At 46.6% G+C, this 22,767-nt stretch overlaps 1 protein-coding gene across 7 annotated transcripts in view; it reads right to left on the bottom strand.

Moving 5' to 3' along the window:
* The window catches only part of BRD9 (bromodomain containing 9), a 1,136,180-nt gene that overhangs the window by 719,603 nt on the left and 393,810 nt on the right, over positions 1–22,767 (bottom strand). For all 7 annotated transcript variants that reach the window (XM_069620588.1, XM_069620585.1, XM_069620589.1 and 4 more), the window contains exon 9: positions 10,895–10,970. In XM_069620588.1, coding sequence (XP_069476689.1) covers positions 10,895–10,970 — 76 coding nt within the window. The remainder of the gene's footprint in view (positions 1–10,894; positions 10,971–22,767) is intronic.

Genomic DNA, 22,767 nt, shown 5'->3' with positions numbered 1-22,767 from the left:
GTAACGGTAGCCTCGTCCTTATCTCGGAGCATAAGGACTGTATGGCCAACAAAATGGCCGCCGAGTTGTCTTGCGGTGCTGGCAGAGGGGAATCCGACGGGCGGGCAGGGGCCCCGTCGGTATCCTCGACGATGTCGTCGTCGTCACCTGCGTCGGGGTCCATTCCGACGGGCTGGCCTTCTTCCACGCCTAGGCCGTGGCTTAAGACCTCGATCAGCTCCTCTTCTGAGGTTGAGGCCGAATCTCCGACGACGCCCTGCCCCCCCTTCTTCTTCCCCACGGAGGGTTTCACGGGGGTCCTATCGATGGGCACAAAGGAAGACTCCCTCCGAGGAGGCAGGGAGATTCTGGGCCCTGAGGTCGCCACCACTGGTGCAGCCACCACAGGCTGAGCCAGGGCCGCCGCGACCGTTTCGATAGAGGGCTTGGTCGGATGGATCAAGGCCTTCACCACCTTAGGTGCGCTCACCGCCTTATCCTTGAGGGAGGGGGCACTGCCACGCTCCTCCTCTGCCTTAGAGCTCGACCGGGGCCTCTCCAGGAGCTTCGCCGGGTGCTCGGCCTTCCTCTTACCCGACCCAGAGCGTTGGCTCGTGGTTGATGGTGCCGGGGAGGGTGCGCCCTGCCTGGCGCCCGTAGAGCCCGAACGTTCGGCGCTCCCGGTGCCAGCGGACTCGCGGTGCTTGGCCTTATGTTGGGCCCCCGTCGCCGGGGCGCCCTCAAAGTTCTTAGAAGACCGCTCGGATTTCTTCTTCTTCTCGCCAGACGGGCTCTTACCCTCCAGCCAGTTGGCGAGACGTTGATGGCGGTCCTTCATGGTCCGTTCCGACATGTTGCCGCAAAACGCACAGTCCTTCTCCACGTGCGTCTTGTCCTCATGAAGGCAGTAAAGGCAGAAAGAGTGTTCGTCCTCCTTGAAGACGTTCTGCAGCTGGCATCCAGGGCAGACCCTGAACAGCTTTCCGGGCGTCGAGCTTCCCTTCTCCTGGGCCATCTCCGAGACCGGGCCTGAGAAGCTTCTGGATTCCTCCGAAGTGTAGCTCGACGAAATCTTCACCCTTGAGGGGCACAGATGAATCCGACACGGGTCCCCGTTGATCGGATGTAGGATCGGTGGAGCTTGAGGCTCTTTGACCGAAAGAATCGAAGTTTTTTTGTGAAAAAAGCGCGAAAAATAGCACTAACGCTCGAGAGCAATAGCACGAGGATCCCAACACATGAACGTGCGGTAAAAATCTGAAGATGGCTGCCAGAGGCGGTGCTTAGGTAGAGGGCAGTCATTGGCTGTGGTCAGTATGACGCAGAGACCAGTGATTGGTTATTGCTACGAAAGACAGATCAGAAACGAAACTGATACTGGTTTTTTCTTTACCGAGGATTCCCAGCCTGACGACGGGGAATATTCATGAGCATGTGAATCCATGCCAGACCCCATGCTGGAGAAAGATACTTTCCTTTTTCGATCGAATGGAGCTGTTAATTCCGTTTCAGAGTGTTCCATAGTATATTGACTAACATCCATGAGATCTATTGAGGTGTCTGATTCGTCTGGTTGTGCGGATGTTGTTTGGTCCTTCCCTTTAGGTGTTTGTTCAATGACTGAGAGCAGCTTCCGTGCCCCTCTGACAGTATTCCTGTGTTCAAATATTGGTGCTGTACGGTTTTCTTGCCTTGCTCCAAGATTTCTTTTTGAGTATCCCATTGATTGGTTGGAGGTTAGTTTCGTAACTATTTTGGACTCGTGTGGCTGCGACATCTTCTGTGTTTTATCAGGAAACATGCTTAGCTCTGCAGCTTTATTGGATTTTGGAGAATTAGCCAGGTTTGGGCGTTGGGGGTCTGTTGTTAACATTGGTTGGTTGTGTGGCCCCGGCTGGTCTGCTGGCAATGGTGTTATTGGTGTCTGTTTTTCAGTTTTCGTTACCTCACCCTCTCTTTTTTTGGGAAGTTTTTGGGTATCATTTGCTTGGGTTCCAACTGTTGATAAGCTCTTCTTGAGCAGGGGTGTAGTTTTGTGGTTGGTTTCTGTCGCTTGCTCTTGACCCTGGAGATTGACAGTCATGGTTCTTTGATATTTTGTATTGGCCTGCCAGGCCCCCGTCGCCTTCTAAATGCATCAATTTTGAATGCATTAGGGCTATCATTGTTGTGTGGTCTTTAAGCGTCTCGTTAAGCTTCTCAAAGTTTGCCAAATGGTTGCTAAGGCGATCGTGACCGCTGACATGATTGCAAAAATATTTGTTTTTTTTATATGGTGCATTCTTTCCGGCCGCCTGTGGAATCTCACTGAGTCTTTGGTTTCGTAACGGAGTATACAGCAGAGATTGTTGTGTAGGCAAGGTGGCTGAGTTTTGCATTTTTGCCTGTGGTTGGAAGAGAGTTTAATTTTTCATTTGTTGTCGATTGCAAGAAGATTTCGATGGATTTCTCTTGTTTACTCGTGGTGTTTTTGTCGGGATATCTCTTGTTAAGCGTGGAGCACCTTTGTTCTGTGTTGCAGAGCCAGTTGGTTGTGTCCCTGTAGGGGAGGTTTCTATGTCGATGTTCGGAACAGGTGCGTTCGGGGTCGGGTGGTGTCCTTTGCCAAGGATTGCCTGTAGCGGTTCCGTTGTCGTCCTTGGCAAGGTAATGCTAAACGAGACCCTGTTTGATGGAGGGACTAATTGCATATTTGGTTTACCAAAGTGCCATCTCAGTGTGCAGTCCTGGAATCCTCTATTGCATCCTTTTAGTGCTCCCAAGGTTGGCAGCGGGTTCAGGCTGCACGCAGTTTGTCCCAGGGTTTGATCTTCCCAGGGTTTGATCTTCCACCCCTTCCAAGATTTCGGCGTGAGATAGCTCACAAGTTTGAGCGGGTGGTGCCTTCCCCAATTTACCCAAAAAAATATCAAGGATGTTGCTGTTGAGGTACTTCATAGAAGTTGTTTTCCTAGGCTTGCGGAGGTGTTCCGTCTTTTTAAGTGTTTTTTTTATTTTGCTTCTTCTTTGCTTGTTTGTCTTGAACTGATTTTTTGGCTGATGGGGAAAAGTTCTTCATGTTTTTTTGTGTCGAGTTTAGGTCTTGATATTGCCCTTGTTTATCCTCAGGGTTTGTGGAGGAGTGGTCTTGTGGTTTAATAGGGTTTCCGATTTTTGTGGCTACGGGTGCCATTTGTAGGACGTGGTCACAGAAGTCCTGGGTGTTAAATTGGTTCTCCCGGTTCCTCTCCTGATGTTCTATCAGTGCTTGGAATGTATCTGTGTTCGTGTCCGATGCAATGCCCGTGGTTGATTCAGTTATGTAAGTACAGTTAGGGTCGTCTGGGTCTTCCGGTTCATACTGGGGGCTAGACAGGTCTTCCCTTACTGTTAACCGGGTGGACCTCAATGTGTATGTTGGGTGCCGAATTCGACCTTAGTGTGTTTAGCGCAGCAATTGGCTGCGTTGAAGTTTTAACTAGTGCTTCTTCAGTCTTGAGCAGGGTAATTTCTTTGTCCCGTTCAGTAGTTTGTTGCTGGGGTGCGCTTGGGAAAGGGAAATTCAAATGTTTCAGGTTCGCCCCAGTCTGTACTGCAAGGGGGGGGGCATCTTCCAGTTTCGGCCCTTCCAGCCCTTCCCTCGTCTTGTGAGGCAACCGGACCTCGCTGCCCAGGTTTCCAAGGGATCTCGGGCTCTCGCAATGCCCCTCCTCTATTGCACTCACGTCACCTATCTGCGAGAGTGTCGGTTTAATCTCGTGGGTGGTCGACAACTGCTCAGGCGCCAGGCACACAGCTGAGTGTGCGGGGGAAGGTGATGGACCTTTCGCAGGGTAGGTGGTGTGAGGTGATCGTAGCGGAGGGATTGGGGGAAGAGTACTTGGAGTTGTAAGGCTCTCTCTTCCCTCGCAAATTCACGTTCTGTTGCTGGAGTGCTTACTGACCTGTTGCGCTGTAAAAGTAGTTGTGAAGAGATTTTCCTCCTCGTCTTCGTCAGTTGAGATGACTCAAACCGATCCTCTCCTATTTGGCGCCCACTCTGGAGGTGCCTTCATCATCAGACGGTCTGCATTTTGCCATCGCAGCCAGACTGAGTCTGCACACCTCTGCGGCAGGTCCGCAGCGCTGTGGGGTTTTTGAAGGGTCCGCCCACCAAAGATAGAGACTGCAAAAAGTCTCAGTCTTGAGAAAAGCACATAGTGTACAGACTGCGAGACTGCAGCAGCTCTGTGTGATAATATTACGTGTTAGTCATTTTTCATAGTGTGTTCTTTGGTCAATAAATAATAACATTTTTATGACTTTCTTAAGTGTAATCCTTGACTGCTCGCTGTAAGGACCACTTACCACACTCCTCTCCTGAGACTCAGCCTTGACCACACTCCATGCTACCATAATTGTTTTGGCTAAACTTTCAGAGTTCCCCTGTTCACAACTAGGTTGGCCTCCTAAATATCTGTCCAGCAGGATAGAGTTTAGAAATCCAGTCTAACACTGGAGATGCCCACATTTCTGTGTGGTACTTCGTGGCGATCAATGATGAGTAGTGTCTATGTTTAGCATCACCTGGCACAGGTGAATGGCACTTGCAAGATGCTGTGGTAAACACATAGGTTTTGAAGCTGGATCAGATAACAGTGGAGGAGGTCATTCTAGTATATACTGAGCAGAAAGTGAATAGGCACAGATTGCTTTAAGCAAAGGACACAGAGAATTCCACTGACCAAAATATAATTAATCAGATCTCTAATGCCAGAGACGCTGAAGAGGACAAAGGCACAATAAGTGCAGACAGAGACTGATCAAAACACACTGCGAGCCAGAAAGTGACAAAGTCACTTCTAATCCAAATCTTGCAGACCTGAAAATGCACTACGTTGACCTCAGCAGCCCCATTCTTCACACCAAAGTACATCAAGGAGAATTATATCACTGTTAGGATGATCTTTAAAAGTCACTACCTGGGTTAAGACTTCGAGAGGTCAACTTTGTGGCGCAGTGATTGCCATAATAGGAGTTGGGTTTAACCAATCTCTCTTAAAGTTAGCAAGGTTGAACCTAAGGAGGTAGAGGGTACTGTATTGCAGTACAGTTAACACTTACAAATAGATCCTAAAAGTAACCACAAAGGTAAGAAAGGCACACATTGCTTTGCCCCGATTGTCGAAACATGGATGAAACGGTCACCCACTTCATGTTTTTCTGCCCCTTATAGAAGCCTTTAAGGGAGAAACTACTGAAAGATTTGCTGAATGCTTTTGGATTGAGAAAGACCGCTGGTGCATTAAGGCTTCTCAAAGTTTGCAACACTACACAGCTATGCCTCGTTTTAGCCAAATATTTGTATACTACATTCCGAATAAGAAACACAGTTTTACTTAAATGATGGAATGGTTGCCCATATTGATCCATCACTGTAGAAAAAACAGATCTCATTAAATAAATGATCATTAATACCCTTCATTTTTATTTGGAACCTGTTTGGACCTAGTTTTAATGTATTATTTTTAACACGTTCCATTTTAGATTGTTCATAAGCGTGTATACTTGTATTTGTGTTGTTTTTTATACTTTGCACTTTGTCATTAGCTGAATATAGTAGAACACAGACTTTAAAAAAAAACACTGGTCATCAAACTAACTAGGAAAGGCAACATGATCATATGATAACACAATCTGAGGTTCTAGCTCCCTTAATGGTCATGCTAATCAACCCAATATGGGTGAAACAGATTTTAACCATCGTTTTATTTATATCGTAATCATATTTTTAACAGTCTACTCTAGTGGGGCTTAATACCGAAGTCGGATTGTGAAAAATATTTGTATACCAGAGTGCTGTAATATAGCTTTTTTTTTTATATGCTTTTATGGATATTTTTCCAAAATAAACCTACAGTACACACAAAGGTAAGTATAATATTTATTAGACTAACACACTTTAAACACATTAAATACTATACATATGTAGGATGCACAGTTTGGTTACCCGTGAGTTACGCACTACTTTAGGATTTCACACAGGTATAATACCAAATACTGTACAGTGCTAAAGGGAACAGTTGTTAGACTTTTAAAACATAGGACTTTCTCTTTTGACACAGCTAAAGAACAGTGCAGCTAAATTTAGATATAAAGGAGCATTAGGAAATCTCAGAGCCCCATCTGTCCTCCCTTCCCGCTCATATGGCCATTGCACCTGCCAATGTCCACAACTCAGCTAGAGTGGTGACGTAAATCTCTTCAGTCCAGCTGTAGAGCTTTTAGGAGCCATCACCCTTAGGGTCCTAAGAAATAGCACCTCAGCCACCAATGACCTGGGTCAGCCTCCAGCAGCCCTAAAAGTAAGCAGGACTTTGCACCCAATGCAAACCTAATGGGGATAGAGGCAGTTCAAGAGATGCAAGTTATCTCAACCACTGTGACCCACCCCTCTGGTCCCCAATGTAAAAACACACATAGTAGGTAGTAGATTGCGGAGGAAGAGCAGCCTCACTGTCACTGAAGTCATACTGGGTTGTCCGGTCTCAGGTGTGAGATTACACAGATGGTCTTCTTCTGGATTCTATGGAGACCTCAGACTGGAGTGCATTTGCCCTGGGATCAGTCCCAAGATGATGTGTCTCTTGCCTTGAACCAGGACAGAGATAGGGACTCTGCAGTTGTTCACCGGTTCCTGGCAGGCCTCTCTGCTGCTTAAGGTCAGCACAGCAGGAGCTGAGGAAACCAACAAAGATTCCCACCTCCACGCTGGGTAGATATCCTTGCAAGAGAGAAAAGCTGGTTTCAGGTGGGACAAGAACATTGCAAGCCTGCTTGCTCCTTTGTCCCAGGGATGGTTGCAGCTTGAGCAGAACATTTCAGCCCACCAGTCAAAGGGTGAGAGGAGACCTGCAAAGCTCTCCCCCTGTGGAGTACAAGGCAGAGGTTTGAAACGCAGGCGAGCCAATTCTGTTTTTTCTGCAGTCCGCCTGAATAGTCTCCTGGGTCCAACCCCCCTCCTTTTATCCAAATATCAGGCTGGGGTCAGCCCAGGCCTCCAATCAAGAATTTTGCAACATTCAAACGTGAAGGTGGCTATCCAATTGGTGTACAGCCAGCCTCCCAGAATCTGCCGAGCAACAGCATTATCTCTGGTGGAATGTGGATAGACAACTCTCCCTCTCCACATTTCCGGCCAGCTGAGGCACACTGGTCATCTTTCCCAGGTCTCCTGGGGGAAACCTGCAAAATACATGGAGGACCTTCCCCCCACCTTGGAAAGGCAGAGAGATGGCCAACAAAGGACATGGCACTATGAACAGGACTTAAAAGAAGTGGAGTGGACATTTTGAGTATATGGTACCCCCAAGTTGATTATCATGGTAAAAACGTATTTAATGTCAAGTGTCTAAAAAGGAACAACATTGTTGCTACGGATAAAGGAAAGGGGACACAACCTGTCACAGCATCACTCCATCTTAGATGTTATGTGCATCAAGGGGGAAAGGACCACGTGTCAAAGTTGGATGACATCCCTACACAGGTAAGCACATGGGCTACACAGAGCATCTCAAACGATGGAGAAAGATGGACAATAAGCGCCCCTGGCAGCAGTCCACAAAAGGTGGGTAGTGCTGCCAAAGGAAAAAAACAGATACCAGAACTACAGGAAGAGGTCTCCCAGAATTGGTATTATGAATGGTGTGCCCACAAAACAAATATGCAGCAGAGAGTGAGGTTAACAAATTCCAATCACCACAAAAACCAATGACAAATCCAGAAAGAAACAGCAGTAATGCTGGGGGGCCAAAAGGAAGTAGGGGGAAGATTTGCAAAAAGCAAATCTGCCCAACAAGGACCAAATGAGCCTAAAATATGCCTCAGCCCACACTAACCCAAAACATGGGATTATCTTCACGTAGAACAAGCAAGCGTTGCCGCGTCCTTTGCATAATGTTTAAGCAAACTGTGCGCCAAGGAAAGGCTGTGAAAAGCTGCACCATTCACATGCTTGGTAAGGACTTGCAGGACAACCAAGGCTGCCCTCATCCACCCACATATTTCACAGCAAACCACTGCCAGTTTGCACCATTAGATGGAAAATCTTGGAGCCACTTTATCATTGCAAAATCCTAACACTTATCCCAGCAGATCATTAAAAAAAATGCAGGCTCATAAACAGAGATCCCACCCCTACCTGCATCAAGACTTTCACAGAGACATGCAAGTGTGGCCAAAGGTATTACAGGTCATATGAGTGCCCTTGCTCAATTTCAACTGGCAATAATGAGGACTGTTCAGTTCTTGCAGTAATACTTTTGTGGTAATTCCTCTTTTCTGTTGCTGTAGGGAATTGGAGACTACTACAGGGAATAGGAGACTACTACTGGGAACTTGCCACTTCCAACTGTGTTTACCTTAAGGCTGTATCATAATTATATGACCAAGTAGTTTTTACAGCAGGGGAGGAATTAGTCCAAGTGTGTCCGCGGATAATTTTTCCTTCTATCATGCAAGGAGTCCAACGTTATCAATGATTTCAACCAGGGCATGCCATTTTCCAACGGGCCACTTTCTGCAAAGACCATTGGGAATTGTCAGAAGGCTTCCAAGAGTTTAGGTTTGGTGGTCAGATTATGTGACTGGAATAACAAAATAGTGCCTCACTAAGGGGAGGGAGATACTCTCAAGATCTCCCTTACAACAGACTCTCACCTCGTATAGACTTGGAGGTAGAAGGCGAATCCCCAGAAGTCTTCTTCTCAGACTTCTTATTCTATGAGCAAAGGCTTTCCTTGCTGAAGAAAGGACAGGGTTCTCCAGCAGCCACAGTGTCCCCCTGAAGAAACAGGAAAGGCACAGGGACCTCTGAATGGAAGGTCCAGAATGTGGGGATAAAGCGAAAGCAGAAAAAAAAACAAGGTTCTTTTTCTTGCCAGTTATCTTTTAAGTGGTGGATTCCCTTGACCTTAGAGCATGTACAACCCCAACAGTATCAATTTCAGTATTCAAGTTAGTTTCAAACCAGATGTTCGCGGTATATATGAATAGCCAGGTCTTAATAGGCAATAAGGATTTCCAATGATGGCAGATGTGGAGTTTGCAGTCAAAACAAATGTTAGAAGCAGGAGAGGCAGTGGTGGCGCTGGAAACAGAAAGGGAGGGATAGGGGGCACGCCAGGAAGGCAGAAAGGTAAGCATGCAGAAAGAAGGTTTTATGGCAGTTACCCACTAAGGAATTTATGCCCTAGAATACACAGTATTTCAATCAGAGATATCGCCATAAAGCAATGTCCCATTAACCGGATCTGACATCCTCAGAAATATCAGGTTTATCTTTAGCACTTCATGCTGGATTACTCCTGCTTCTAAGCAATGTACTAGTAGCTGTATTATCATCCACTTTACTCAACACACATGCATGTCACAGGATGTACTTCATCTTACTTGGCACAGCTGCCCCTGCAGCTGTAAAATGACTCCTTCTGTACAGTCACCCAGAGGGGTTTATAGTCATAATATCGAAAAAAAAATGTCGAATTACAAAAATGTCGAAAAAAAAATGTCGAATTCAAAAATGTCGAAAACACATACATATAATAGAAAAAGTAATTAATTCGAAAATAAAATGTCGAAAAAAAAAATCGAAAAACCAATGTTAAAATAACTATGTAAAATGTCACACATACTAACGTTTTTTATTGGGGGGGTCCCCCCCAAACCCCCCATCCCAAACCCCTACCCCAACCCTCCACTCCTCCCCATCCCCCCCAACACCCCCCATGGATATACCTTTAATTTAAAAAAAAAAGTATTTAATAAAACATTAATTAAATAATTAATTATTAAAAAAACCCATCCCAAACCCCTACCCCAACCCCCCCCTCCTCCCCATCCCCCCCACCCACCATGGATATACCTTTAACCATTTAAAAAAATTATGTTTTATAAACTATAATTAATTAATTATTTATTTAAACATTAATTCGAAAAAAAATCGAAAAAAAATCGACATTTTTGTAATTCGACATTTTTATTTTCGAATAAATATTTTCGACATTTTGACTTTCGAAATTATTGTATTCGACATTATGACTGGACACCACCCAGAGGATTACATGATCCATGATATGCAATCCCTCACCCCATGCAGAAACCCCACGTGTCATAGAAAGCAGAACCTCATTGGAGAGCAGCAGGCATAACCTGTCCCCTGCTCTGCTTCACTTACCAGGGATAGCCCCAACTGAGAACACATCCTACAATGCACTTGGCTCAGAGGGGAGGAATATGGATCTCTGCTAATTGAGTCATTATGCAGCTTTACATGCCCAGTCCCTAGATTCACCCACCCATACTCCTAATAACTGAGGCCTGGGTAGTGGGTTCAGGGGCAAGTTTGCAAGGGCAATGCGGGACCTAACTCACTCAGTAATGGCAGGAGAAGGGGCCGGCCAACAGGCAGGCAAATGACAGAAGCTTCTTTCTGCCTACCAACGCAGCAACAGGTACTCCTTCAGGTAAGAAAGAACACTGGATCACCAATACAAACTGGTGCACAAGCTGTTCAGAATTCCTGAAATCTTTAAGATGGGTTTCTATTTTTAAATGTATTTGTTCTAGTTGCCAGCTAAAGCACTCTTTGACAAGAGCTCAAACAACACCCGCTTAAGTAGGTTAAAAGCCCCACACATGGCCACATTTTACATTCTATTCCTATTTTGGGGTAGAGAGTGGTCCAAGCAGAGGATGCAGGGAGGGATAACTTTCTGAGCAAAGAAGACCACAGCCAACATGCCGCTTCCAATAACCACTCTTTAATTTAAATGGTAAGACAATCACAGGCATCAACATTTAGACTAGGAAATACCATAAATAAGAACTACCAGCCCATACACTAAATGTAAAATGCTATCAAAATTTGATTTTTTTCCATAGGCAAGCAAAGATTTACCTTCAGTGTCTGGATCTGAAGGATTAACCACACTGTACACCAAAGCACCGTCTCCGGTCTTCTTCAAGTAGCCCATCTGATCAAAAATTGCAGAAATGCAATTATGTTACTGAGTTTGTTCAAGAGTGTTCTTTTAATAAGTGAGCACCAATAGACCAATGAGAATTGTGGTGCAATAGCAACATAAAACTTGTTTAATGACCTAGCTGCTTTACTAAAACGTTTAAGACTTTTTTGCTTGCTATTGTATTCCCAAACAATATGATATGAATAATGATGTGGAATCAATTACTATTACTGGGAATGGCGAAACAAACCTTAGTTATACTGTTTCTTTTTGCAAACGCTTTAGTAGCACAAGGGTCAAAATGGTTAAAAGATACACATACATACCGAGACGCTGACTTGTTGAAACAAGGCAAGGCTTCTTTTCATTAAAACACTTTTTATGGTGAACATGAGGACAAAGAAGACAGTCTTGGAATAAGTCTGACACCTTTCATTCATCAAATAAGTACAGAACCTCATTTGCATGTCCTGGCCTAAGGCATGTGTAAGGAGTACTAAGGCTAGGGAATAAACTTTGGAGGGTGGAGCTACTCGAGGTGGCCTGGGTCGCTCACCCCAACAAACCGCTTTCCATTTTTTAACAAATGTTAAGAGGGATTTCCGAAATTAGCCTTGGTGGGAGGATTTAGGGAGGCCACCCTTTTATGATGAACAGGGAAGACACTCAGAGGTTAGCAAAACCCCAATTAAGGTCGAGGTAGCAGAGCAATCAAGGCTTAGTCTCAGGAAGGGTGTTGGAGCGGTCTCGGCCTACAATAGGTCCAACACAGAGAAACACCAGTAATTCCAGTTAGCCAGCAAGTACACCAAAAAACAATTATTTATTAGGCTTTTAGTTTACACACTAAGCATATAAAATCACAGGTAACTATATTGTCCCACAAATCCTTATAAAACATATATACACATTCACCATTGGGAAAAAGGGAATTGCAAATGAACCAGTGCAATACAGCTGAGCAGTCAGATGCATAAATAAAAAGAGAGAACACTTTGGAATCAACACAGAAGCTTTACTAATTGTTATGAAGTCCAACTCTAAGATGGTTTGGGGCCTTGTGCCTAAAGGTCACCAGTTCCAAAGCATATACTTATACAGATGCGTTCTTATAGGAATAGCATTAGGCCTAGGGAAAGAACCTTAACCCAGGTTCCACCGCCAAAGGTCAGGTCACAGCCCTAGTTACCCTATGGGAGATAGGGGGAGCAAGCAACAGCAAAGTAGACTTACCCCTCCCCACCCCCCTGCTCAGAGTTCTAAGGATACCACATTGGAGGTTCCAGACTTGGTTCCAGGCTTGCTCTACTGTTTTTGTTCCTACCACAAGGGTAGTTTAGACGAGATACTTTGTTTCACTGGATTTAGTTTTGGTTGGTCACAGTGCACAGGAATCTGTTCCAGACAGTTTCCATTAGAAGACACAAAATAAGGCAAGTAAAGACTTTGGTGGAAGAGACGGCCACAGGACACAAAGAAAAGATCCAACTGAGGTCACCACGGTCAGGCAATCGTACAATAGCGAACAGAGGAGCAGCCCCAACACAGCTTCCCTTGGACTGAGAAGGCTGAAAATGCTGGGGCAGGTGACTTGTGGCCCAAGCTGAAGGTCTGCCAAGTTTCAAGGCTCTCCTCGGAACGATGGCTGCAGCGAGGAAGCCCAGGAGAGAGCTGGTCAGTCCACCGGTTGGTCCAGGGACACTTCTGAAGGCTAAGCAGGCATGAATTCTCAGGTAGGGGTCAAGATTGGTTATTCCCACTGGTCTAGGGCGTCACAGCACCAACAAAGACTTTCTTGCGATCAAGACAGAGGAGCAGGGCTTCACCGGGACAAGTAGCTAAACGGGGGCAGATACCAGGTTGAGCTAACAACCAAAATCTTTTAAACTTGCAACTAACTTGATTAGCACACCACACTAATTGAATAGAAAAGGCGTGCAAGCAAAGGGCAGAGTCAAAATGTGACCTATGCCCAAAGTCAAAAGAGAGAGCATAAATTAAACAGAACTGACCACTTGCACCCAACCTACGCCCATTCAACTGTTACGCTCACCTAGTCTCTGTGGAGGCGTTGGGGCACTGTTGCAGCCCTCCCTGAACTTGAATCACCCCCTTCAGGCCTCTCCCTCAGTAGAAAAGCTGTGAGCGGTGGTACGTGGTGATACTGCTCCTGCGTGGAGATAACAGTGTGTGAGTGTGCCAATCTGTGATTGTTGTACCTCTCGAACCCTTCACCCCAAAGTACTATTCCTGTGAGCATACGTCAGCCCGTAAAGCTCACCTGTAAATTATGGAAGATAAGCTCTCACTCCTGCTACTTCTGGCAGCGGCGGGCAAATGGGATCTAGTTCCTTCACTGATCCCTGGTAGGGATTAGTCCAGTCCAGCTGCGACTATGCTTCTCCTTATGATTGGTAAGTCTTTCTTGAGCTCTTGTGATGCTGTTCGTTCTGTTTAATGTCTTTATATGTTGCTCCTATTTATGCCTGCAATAATGACTCTCTTCTGTTTTCTTCCCTTAGATGGAAATGCGGCCTCAATGCAGCTGTGAGACACGAGACGCGGACGGATGGAAGATGGATGCTACCGCAATGTTCGACAGCAGGTAAGTGATGGTTTAAGGAAAATTGCAAAGTATGGCGAACAACCTTAAACTGACTTTTTTCGATGTCTAACCTGGTCTTCTGTTTTTCCTTCACTGCTGTCGACGATGGATCGTGTCGTGCTGCAGTGCCAAGATGAAGATTTCGGCATTCTGGAAAGTGTAAAGATGAATACTTGGTTCGCCGAAGAGATGTACAGGTAACAACAGCTTCCCCCAGTTGGTAAGTATGCTGGCAGGAAGCAGGATGTCCAGGAAGCAGGATCTTCAAAGGTAAGTCTGACCTCAGGCGACGGTGAGCGTTACGCTGCTTGCAAGTGCAGAATAACGTGAAGCGTCTGTCTTGAGGATTGGTGCAGCTTATTTAGCTGAGATCGTGGGCACGCCCATTAGGGCCGGGTTAACAGCCACACCCAACCACTTCTAGAGAGTGAGCACGTGCGAAGACAATCCATTAGCAGCCACACCCAAGAATACACTTGGGGCTGCTTAATGGATGGAATGTTCAAGGTTAATGCATCCTGCTTAATGGATGGAATGTTCAAGGTTAATGCATCTGAAGTGCTATGTCCATAATAAAAGCATTTTGGTGTTAAATGGATGTTCTCGTTTACTTTTGTTCATGAGCCTGGCGCCAAAGGCGCCAGGACAGTGTCCACCCAGGTATCCTGTGCATGCGACCCCTGCATGCCTGTGCCCCTGACTTCATGACCATGACCTCATCACGACATAAATCAAAATCAGATTGGACAGTTAATCAATAACCAACGTTCAAGTGAAATAATATGTAATAGACAGCCAACACGTGTTTCAACCTATTTGAGGTTTTCCTCAGGACTGTATACCATGTTTTAATGCAGAAAAAACAATAACAAAGCAAGATAAAAATCATTGTATAAATGATTGTACAAAGAGACAATATTCACCAATTGGTATTGTTCCTGATACCACACAAATGTTACCAAAATATTATTCAAAATTCATAATTCGACAGCATATGAATGAGAAATAAAGTAGATTAATGCCAACAAAACAACAGCAAAAAAGATAGGAAAGAAGATGCAGGAGAAAAGAAAGAAAACATTAAATTACACAAGGGGTTAAATATTGGCAACACTTAAGAAATTAACTGAAACGGTATCATTCATTGAATACCTAATACCAAATAATCTGTCCCAATCTTTAATCCACCATCACATGTACCGTGCGCCATCTCTGTGATATGGAATTTCTTTAAATGGCAGCATGTGCACCAACTAGACCTAAACTCTACTTCTTACCGTCAGTATACCTACCCCACCACACTGTGTTGTAATGTACCAGTAATGATCCAAAAAAGTTGAACAATTATATTCACCAAGTTCTATTTGTGTAATGCTTTCGATTATTCCACAAACTTCACACTTATATTCTGAATTGCATCATTCCCTATGTCATAAATGAGACACATATTAAAATTGTCCATATGACACCAACTATTAATCTGTTCAAACACCAACGTCTTTAAGGCCCTCCAAAGCCTTATTGGTTTTCGGGACATATCTGTGTGTATGGCTTGAGTGCCAATCCAAGAGGTCTTTACGTATACCACCCTTGTGTGGCTACTATCTATCGGCCACCTGGTCAGATTTCTTTTTTCCTCTCTGAGTGGGCGGACCTCTCCTCCTCACTCCTGGCCTCAACCACTCAACAACTCCTTCTTGGAGACTTCAACATCCACCTGGATGTCTCCTGTCCCCCCTCTGAACTCTTTCGCGACCTCTGCGACTCTCTCTCTCTCACCATTCTCCCCTCTGGCCCGACTCATTCTGCAGGGCACACTCTCGATGTTCTGATCTCTTCAGACATTCCCCTCTCTGTCCCTCTCTCCACTCCTCTCTCCTGGAGTGACCACTTTCTCCTATCCTCCCACCTCACCCTCCCTACCCCGCAGGCCAAGCCACCTCCGTCACTGCCACCCACCTTCTCGGTCACCCGACCCATGATGCGCGTGTCAGCTGAGGCTTTCGCCGCCACCTTCTCCCCCCTGGCTGACTCTCACCCTGACACAGCCCTCTCCGTGCTCCACTCTTCTATATCTGATACTCTCGATTTCCTTGCCCCTGTCATGAGATCTGCCTGAAGCCCAAAGCCAAGTGTAACTCCTGGTAGGACTCAGACCTTGTCACCCTAAAACGCAAGTGTAGGGTTGCCGAGAGGAAATGGCGTGCTTCAAGTTCATCCTCTGACAAACTGGCCTGCCGCCTGCTGCAAAGGCAATGCCAGCTCTCCGTCCTCACCAAGAAGCGAGCTCATATCCAAGCCCGCATCTCTGCGGCATCTAACAACTCGGCCGAACTCTTTAAAATCTGCAAGGAACTGGCCAACCCTGCCGCAGTCTCTACCTCTCCTGTCCCTTCCCAGGCCCTCTGCACGGCACTGGCTTCTCACTTCATTTCAAAAACTCAGGACATCCTGTCCTCACTCTCCTCCTCTCACCCCCCCTCCAGCCATTCCCTGCTCTTCCTCTGGCCCTTCTGCAGCCACCCCTCCTCCCTCCTTCTCGGCCTTTCCCCTTTTCTCTCCAGACAAGGTTTCTAGACCAGTCCGATCTATGAAAGTCTCGTCGAAACAGGTTCACCCCTGTTCCTCCAAAACTATCAAGGATCACATCGACTCCCTGGCTCCTGCCTGGCGGATTTCTGCAATCACTCCTTCACCACTGGGGTCTTCCCTTCCCCCCTGAAGCACTCCCTTATGCACCCTCTTCTCAAGCAACCCTCTGCCGACCCCTCCTGCCCGTCTAACTATCGCCCAATTTCCATCACTCCCTTCCTGGGCAAGCTCCTGGAGAAACTGGCCATCTCCCAGCTCAATCTCCACACTGAATCTGTTGGTTGTCATCATGACCATCAGTCTGAATTCAGAGCTGCCAGAAGCATGGAAACTGCTCTCCTGAACATCCGTGAAGACCTGCTCTCTAACCTCGACTCTAACACCCCTTGCATTCGTATCTTGCTTGATCTCTCTTCTGCCTTTGACACTGTCAACCATGCCATCCTGCTCAACCGTCTCTGTGATAACGTGGGTATCACTGGTCAGGCTCTGGCGTGGCTGACTTCTTTCCTCTCCGACCGACCCTCCCAGGTCCAACTTGGGTCCTTCCTCTCCGACATCTTTTTCTCTACCTGTGGTGTCCCCCAGGGATCTAACCTCTCCCCCTTGCTGTTCAACCAATACCTGGCACTCCTTGCCCACCGCATCGCCGCTCTCTGTCCAACTTTCAGTGCTATGCGGATGATACCCAGCTCATTTTCAGGCTACCCTAGGCCTCCTGCTCTCCTTCCCTCATCTCTGACTGTCTGTCTGCCATCCAGGAATGGTGTGCCGCCAACGACCTCTGCCTTAATGCCAGTAAGACTGAGATTCTACTCATCGGCACACCCACTCCCTCCTTCCCTGCAGCTCTCTGGCCGGCCTCTCTTGGCCCTCCTCCAATTCCAACCTGCAAGGCTAAAAACCTCGGGGTCATCTTCGACTCTGCACTCTCCTTCTCCCCTCACATCTCTGACGTCTCTAAGTCGTCGCACTACCAGCTGCTCCTCCTTAGAGGTATTCTTCCTTTCCTCTCCTTCCCCCAGAAGCTCACTGTCTCCAGAGCCCTGGTCCTCTCCAAGCTGGACTACTACAACAGCCTCGATCTAAATCTGCCTGCCTCCACTCTCCGCCCTCTGCAACTTACCCAGAACAGGACTGCGAGACTTGTCCTTAGCCTCAAGCCCAGGGATCGTATCTCTCCAGGACTGAAATCTCTGCACTGGCTCCCAGTGACTGCGAAGATTAAGTTAAAAACCCTCTGCATTGTACACAAGGCCTTCTGGGGTCTGAGAGAGTTGAAGGTTATGGTCTATGTCTAAGTAACCGTCATTGGAGGAAGAGGCATCTAAGCAATAATGCTTGATGAAGGTATGCATTGATGCCCATGTTGCAGCTGAACAAATATCTGCTGCAGGGACTCCCCTCTTCAAAGCCGCAGAAGTAGCCATCCCCCTGGTGGAATGGGCTCGTAGCCCATCCGGTGGGTCTTTTCCTGGCAATCTTGAGCACTCAACTATAGCCAGAATGATCCAGGGGAATAGTTTGTTTTGTCACCGCTAATCCCAATTTATGACCTGTATATCCTACAAAAAGTTGGTCATCTTGACGTACCTTTGACATTCTTAAAATGTAAAAACAGAGCCCTTTTGGGGTCCAGTCTATGCAGTCTCTCCTCTTTGCCCAAATGAGGAGGAGGATAGAATGTTGGTAATATTATTTTTTGTGACAAATGGAAGTCAGAAACTACTTTTGGTTAGAAAGATGGTTTAACTTTAAGAACTACCTTGTCCTTATAAAATGTAGTATATGGGGGTTTACATGAGAGAGCCTGTAGTTCACTAACCCTGCGGGCTGATGTTAATGCTACAAGAAGGACAGTCTTCAATGTTAGAAGCCTCAAGGGACCTGAGTGCAGAGGCTCAAAAGGGATACAAAAAAATGTAAGTATTAAATTTAAATCCCAAGTTGGGACATGAAACGGTACTGGAGGGTATACATTAGTAGGCCCTTTTAGGAAGAGAATGATTAATGGAATTTTGAAGTAAGAAACCTCTTCAGAGGAGCGCTTGAAAATGGACAGCGCGGCTAGATATCCTTTAATTGTTCCGATCTGGAGCCCCAGATTGGCTAGATGAAATAGGAAAGAAAGCACCATTGCAGTGCCACATTGAAAAGGGTCCACATCCTTATTGTTTGCAAAAGTTACTTAATTTGTTCCAACAACACTGGTACAAGGATTTTGTTGCTGGCCTTCTGGCCGAAAGCAAAATCTCCATTACGTCATCCGGAAGATCTGAATCCTTATATCTCAACCTCTCAGAAACCATGCGTGAAGGTTGAGTGTCTTGACCTCTGGATGAAGAACGTGACCTTCCTCTTGCGAGAGAAGATCCTCTCTTTGCGGAAGACGTATTGGAGGGCAGATGGACATGTCCAGAAGGTCCAGGTAACACGTCCTCCTGGCCCAATCCTGGGCAATTAGGATCATGGTTTTCCTGAACTTTCTCAACCTCCTGATTACGGGGACTGGAGTAAACGCGTACAGCAGAGGAAACTTCCAGTCCACCACGAACGTGTCTCCTAGAGTTCCTCTCTGAGGAAATTCCCTTGAGCAGTACTGTTCGCACTTCCGGTTTACCGTGGTCGCGAACAGATCCACTTGAGGGGTTCGCCAAAGGGCGAAGATCTCCAGAAGGACTTCCTAAGCAAGCTCCCACTCGTGGGAGACTGCGCTCTGCCTGCTCAGAGCATCTGCCGCCGTGTTCTTCTCTCCGGCTACGTGAACTGCCGATAGAGAGATTCCTTCTCATATTGCCCAGAACCAGAGCTGCATTGCCTCGCTGCACAGTGGTAGTGACCCTACGCCTCCTCTCTTGTTGAGGTAGTACATGGCCACCGTGTTGTCCATCATTATCAGGACATTCTTTCCCTGTACAGAGGGCAGGGAAGCTTTCAGCGCTAGTCTGATTGCCCTCAGCTCCAATAGGCTGATGTGTAGTTTGGACTCCGAGGGAGAGCAATGACCGCTGATTGTCAGATTGTTGGTGTGGACGCCCCACCCCGTTAGTGAGGCGTCTGTCACTACTGTTATCTCCGGCCATGGTTGCCAAAAAGATTCTCCCCTGAGGATGTTGTCGTTGCAAGCCCACCATACTAGATCCTGAGCAAGTGCGCTCGGCACTTGCACAAGATCCGACATACTCCCCGAGAACTGGGACCACTGAGTTCTGAAGGCCCACTGAAGGGATCTCATTCTCAATCTGGCCTCTGGCACCAGAAAAATGCAGGATGCCATGAGGCCGAGCAACCTCAGAAAATCAAAGGCTGGCAGATGCTGGGCATTCTGGAATTTTGTTACCATCTGCAGAATGTGGAGGGCTCTCATCTCGGGAGGCGAGGAAATGTCCAGGACTGCTCTGATGAATTGGAGTTTTTGGGATGGTATCATGTGGGACTTCTTGAAATTGAGGGAGAATCCCAGTTTGTGAAGGAAGTGACAAGTGATTGACAGATGTTTTTGAGCTTGTTCGGGAGAACGTGCACTGATCAACCAATCGTCGAGTTAGGGGTAGACGTGAATCCCCCCTCTCCTGAGACTCGCTGCCACCACCGCCATCAGCTTGGTTAAAACCCTCGGGCTGAGGTCAGCCCGAAAGGCAGAACTCGAAACTGATAGTGAGAACCGCCAACTGCGAACCTCAGGTACTTTCTGTGCCTGTGATGGATTGGCACATGAAAGTAAGCATCCTGAAGGTCCAATGATACCAACCAGTCTTGGAGTTGGAGAGCCTGAAGGATCTGAGAAAGGGTTACCATCTTGAACTTGTCCTTCCTGAGGAACTTGTTCAAGATGGGTCTCAATCCTTCATCCTTCTTTGGGATGAGAAAGTAATGGGGGTACCAACCCTTGTTCCTCTCTGCTACAGGTACATGTTCTATTGCACCTTTATCTAGCAGGTTTAAAATTTCCTGCAACAGAAACAGGTCTGGAATTTTGGCAGAGTTGGCTCCCGGTGGATGGTCCTGAGGCCTTTTTAGGAAGTGAGGCAGTAACCTTGAGCTACTGTTTCCAGATCCCAAGCATCTGAAGTAATGCCCCGCCAGATGCTGAGAGATTCTGCCTCCCACTGAGGTTTTGTGTGATAAGGCCTCAGAGTGATTTTGTAGGCGGCTGCAGGAGACTGGAGTCATCCCCCCATTGCCTCCTTTCCGTCTTTGACAATATTCAGGAAGCCTTCCCTTTCCTCGCCTTCCAGAATATGTTCAGCCGCCGCCGAAATACAGTCCCACAGTGTATGTGTGAACCTTGCCAGGGTACAGGTGACTTTAAAGCCCTGCTACCCGAAGTAAAAACTTTACGGGCCCAAGCATCTACCTTCTTATACTCTCTATCCGAAGGGATAGTTTGATACGCAGTCTGTTTTGAGGTAGTTGCAGCCTGAATAACCAGACTTTCTGGAGTGGGATGCCTGTTCAAATACTCAGGATCAGAAGTTGAAGTTCTAAACTTCTTAGGAAAATTACTGTTTACTGCAGCAATGTTGTCAGGGGTTTCCCAGTTCTTTTCTTCTGTTCTCTGAAGTGCCCTATGGAAAGGGAGAACTGGATCCTTCTGGGGACCCCGATCGAGAATGTCCCTCATGTCATCCTGATTAAAGGTGGGTGAGGCTCTACCCCAACGCATGGATCTGCATGTTCTGCAGGGTCAGGTCTCGCAAACTCTAACTCAGGTGACGTATCAATCCCACTAGCAGAGTGAACAGTCTCACACAGGTCTCTCATTTTTGATTCTGGATCTATTAGTTCCTCTGGAACCTGTCTAGTGCCATATTGCACTACAAAAGGAGAAACCTCCTCATCTTCAGAACCACTTTCTTCAAATATCGAAGACATAGACTTAAAAAAGTCTGATTTTGGTAATGGAGTAAATCTCCTGTCTTGTTCATGAGTTTTTGTCGAGGGAATGGAAGGATCCTTCGAAGGTATCGAAGGAATCTTCGACGACACCGATGGAGTCTTCGACAAAGGCATAGAAGACGCTTTAGGCTTTAGCGCCGATGGCGTCGACGAAGTCGCTGATGTTCTCGACGACTTCTGTTTTTTATGCAGTGTCGGGGAAACACTCGACTCTCGAAGATTCCTCGACGACTTGACGTCGACTCGAGTCTTACGAGTTTCACTCATACTACTGGCAGTGGTCGAAGTGGGCGGGAGCGGTGCTCCTATACTTTTTAAATAAGTGTTACCGTTCCTATACTTTTATTTTAAAAAGAAATCGTTCTGGAACGGTTTTGCTTTAAAATAAAAGTGTAGGAAGAAGTTGAAACTTGCACTTTCAGTGCACTGCACTGGACATGCCCTTAAATAGCAAGTGCATGGGTTTTGGGGTTTGTATTGTGCATGGGAGGCTGTGTGGCAATGGGGTTTGCGGGGAGCGGTGCAGGCCAGTAGGGAACATAGTTCCACTACTTCTTTTTGTACACTTCGACCACTGACTACAGGGTTTTACTGCAGTAGTTCCTGACTTCCCTGTGTCGTCCGATGGGAGCGACCAGGGACTGGCTCCTTTGAGGCTTCTTTGAGGGGGTCGAGGCCGCATTTTCAAAGACCTCCATCATCTTTTTTCTAAAATCTTCCCATTTTCTTGGGGAATCCGACTTCGTACCAATTCGGTAGATGTATCAGATGATGATGAGGGAGTCTATGTCTCCTTTTAACTCTTTTCGAAGAGGAAGATGAAGAGCGCCTCGATCTACCACGAGATCGGGATCTCTTGGAGTGTTTTTTGTGACGCTCCGATTCTTTCGATTTTTTATGTCTTTTAGACAAGGCCTTCGAAGAGGCCTTAGAAGCATCCCGCCCCTCCGCCAGTTTACCTTTCCTCTCACGAAGGGCCTTCTCCGTCATCGACTGACAGGAGCCACAGTCACCGGTTTGATGATCTGAACCCAGGCACCAAAGACAAATGAGATCAGGATCTGTTATCGTCATCTTCGAACCGCAGTCAATGAATGTTTTTAACCCCATCTTGGGTGTAGAAGGGGTAGATGAAGACAACATTTTCTGAATACGAATATCATAAGATGAGGAATATGTGGGAGGACACAATCCATTCGAAGGTGGTTTTGTCTATACGTGCAATATATCCATGAAACTTAAGAAGAACAAGTTACTCTCTTACCTGGTAACGTTCTTTCGATGGGATGGTCCGACGACGTATTCCATATCTATGACAGTAATCACCACAGCTATGCTGCTTCGGAAAATCTGTCTGCGTCCTGCGTCAATGACGTCGATACGCCGTCCTCGAGGGCCTCCGTCGAGCCGACGTCACCGGATGTTATAAGTAGGACGCACGACGCCCGTAGCCTCAGTTGTAGTTTTTTCCCCAGAACGTGTAGGAACTCAAAACAATGCCAGTATGACCACAGAAAGCGTTGCGGAAACGTAAGCTGCAATCGCATAAGAAATTCTATAGCAGGGCAGGTAGGGTGGGAGCAATATGGAATATGTCGTCGGACCATCCCATCGAAAGAACGTTACCAGGTAAGAGAGTAACTTGTTCTTCGAGGGGATTGGGTCCTCCGATGTATTACATATCTATGACAGACTCCTAAAGCAGTACCA

Source organism: Ambystoma mexicanum, chromosome 5q (assembly GCF_040938575.1).
Source record: "Ambystoma mexicanum isolate Mex_15411 chromosome 5q, UKY_AmexF1_1, whole genome shotgun sequence".
Classification (NCBI taxonomy): domain Eukaryota; kingdom Metazoa; phylum Chordata; class Amphibia; order Caudata; family Ambystomatidae; genus Ambystoma; species Ambystoma mexicanum.
Note: the sequence above shows the minus strand (reverse complement) of the source record. Positions and strands in the feature narration are given on the sequence as shown.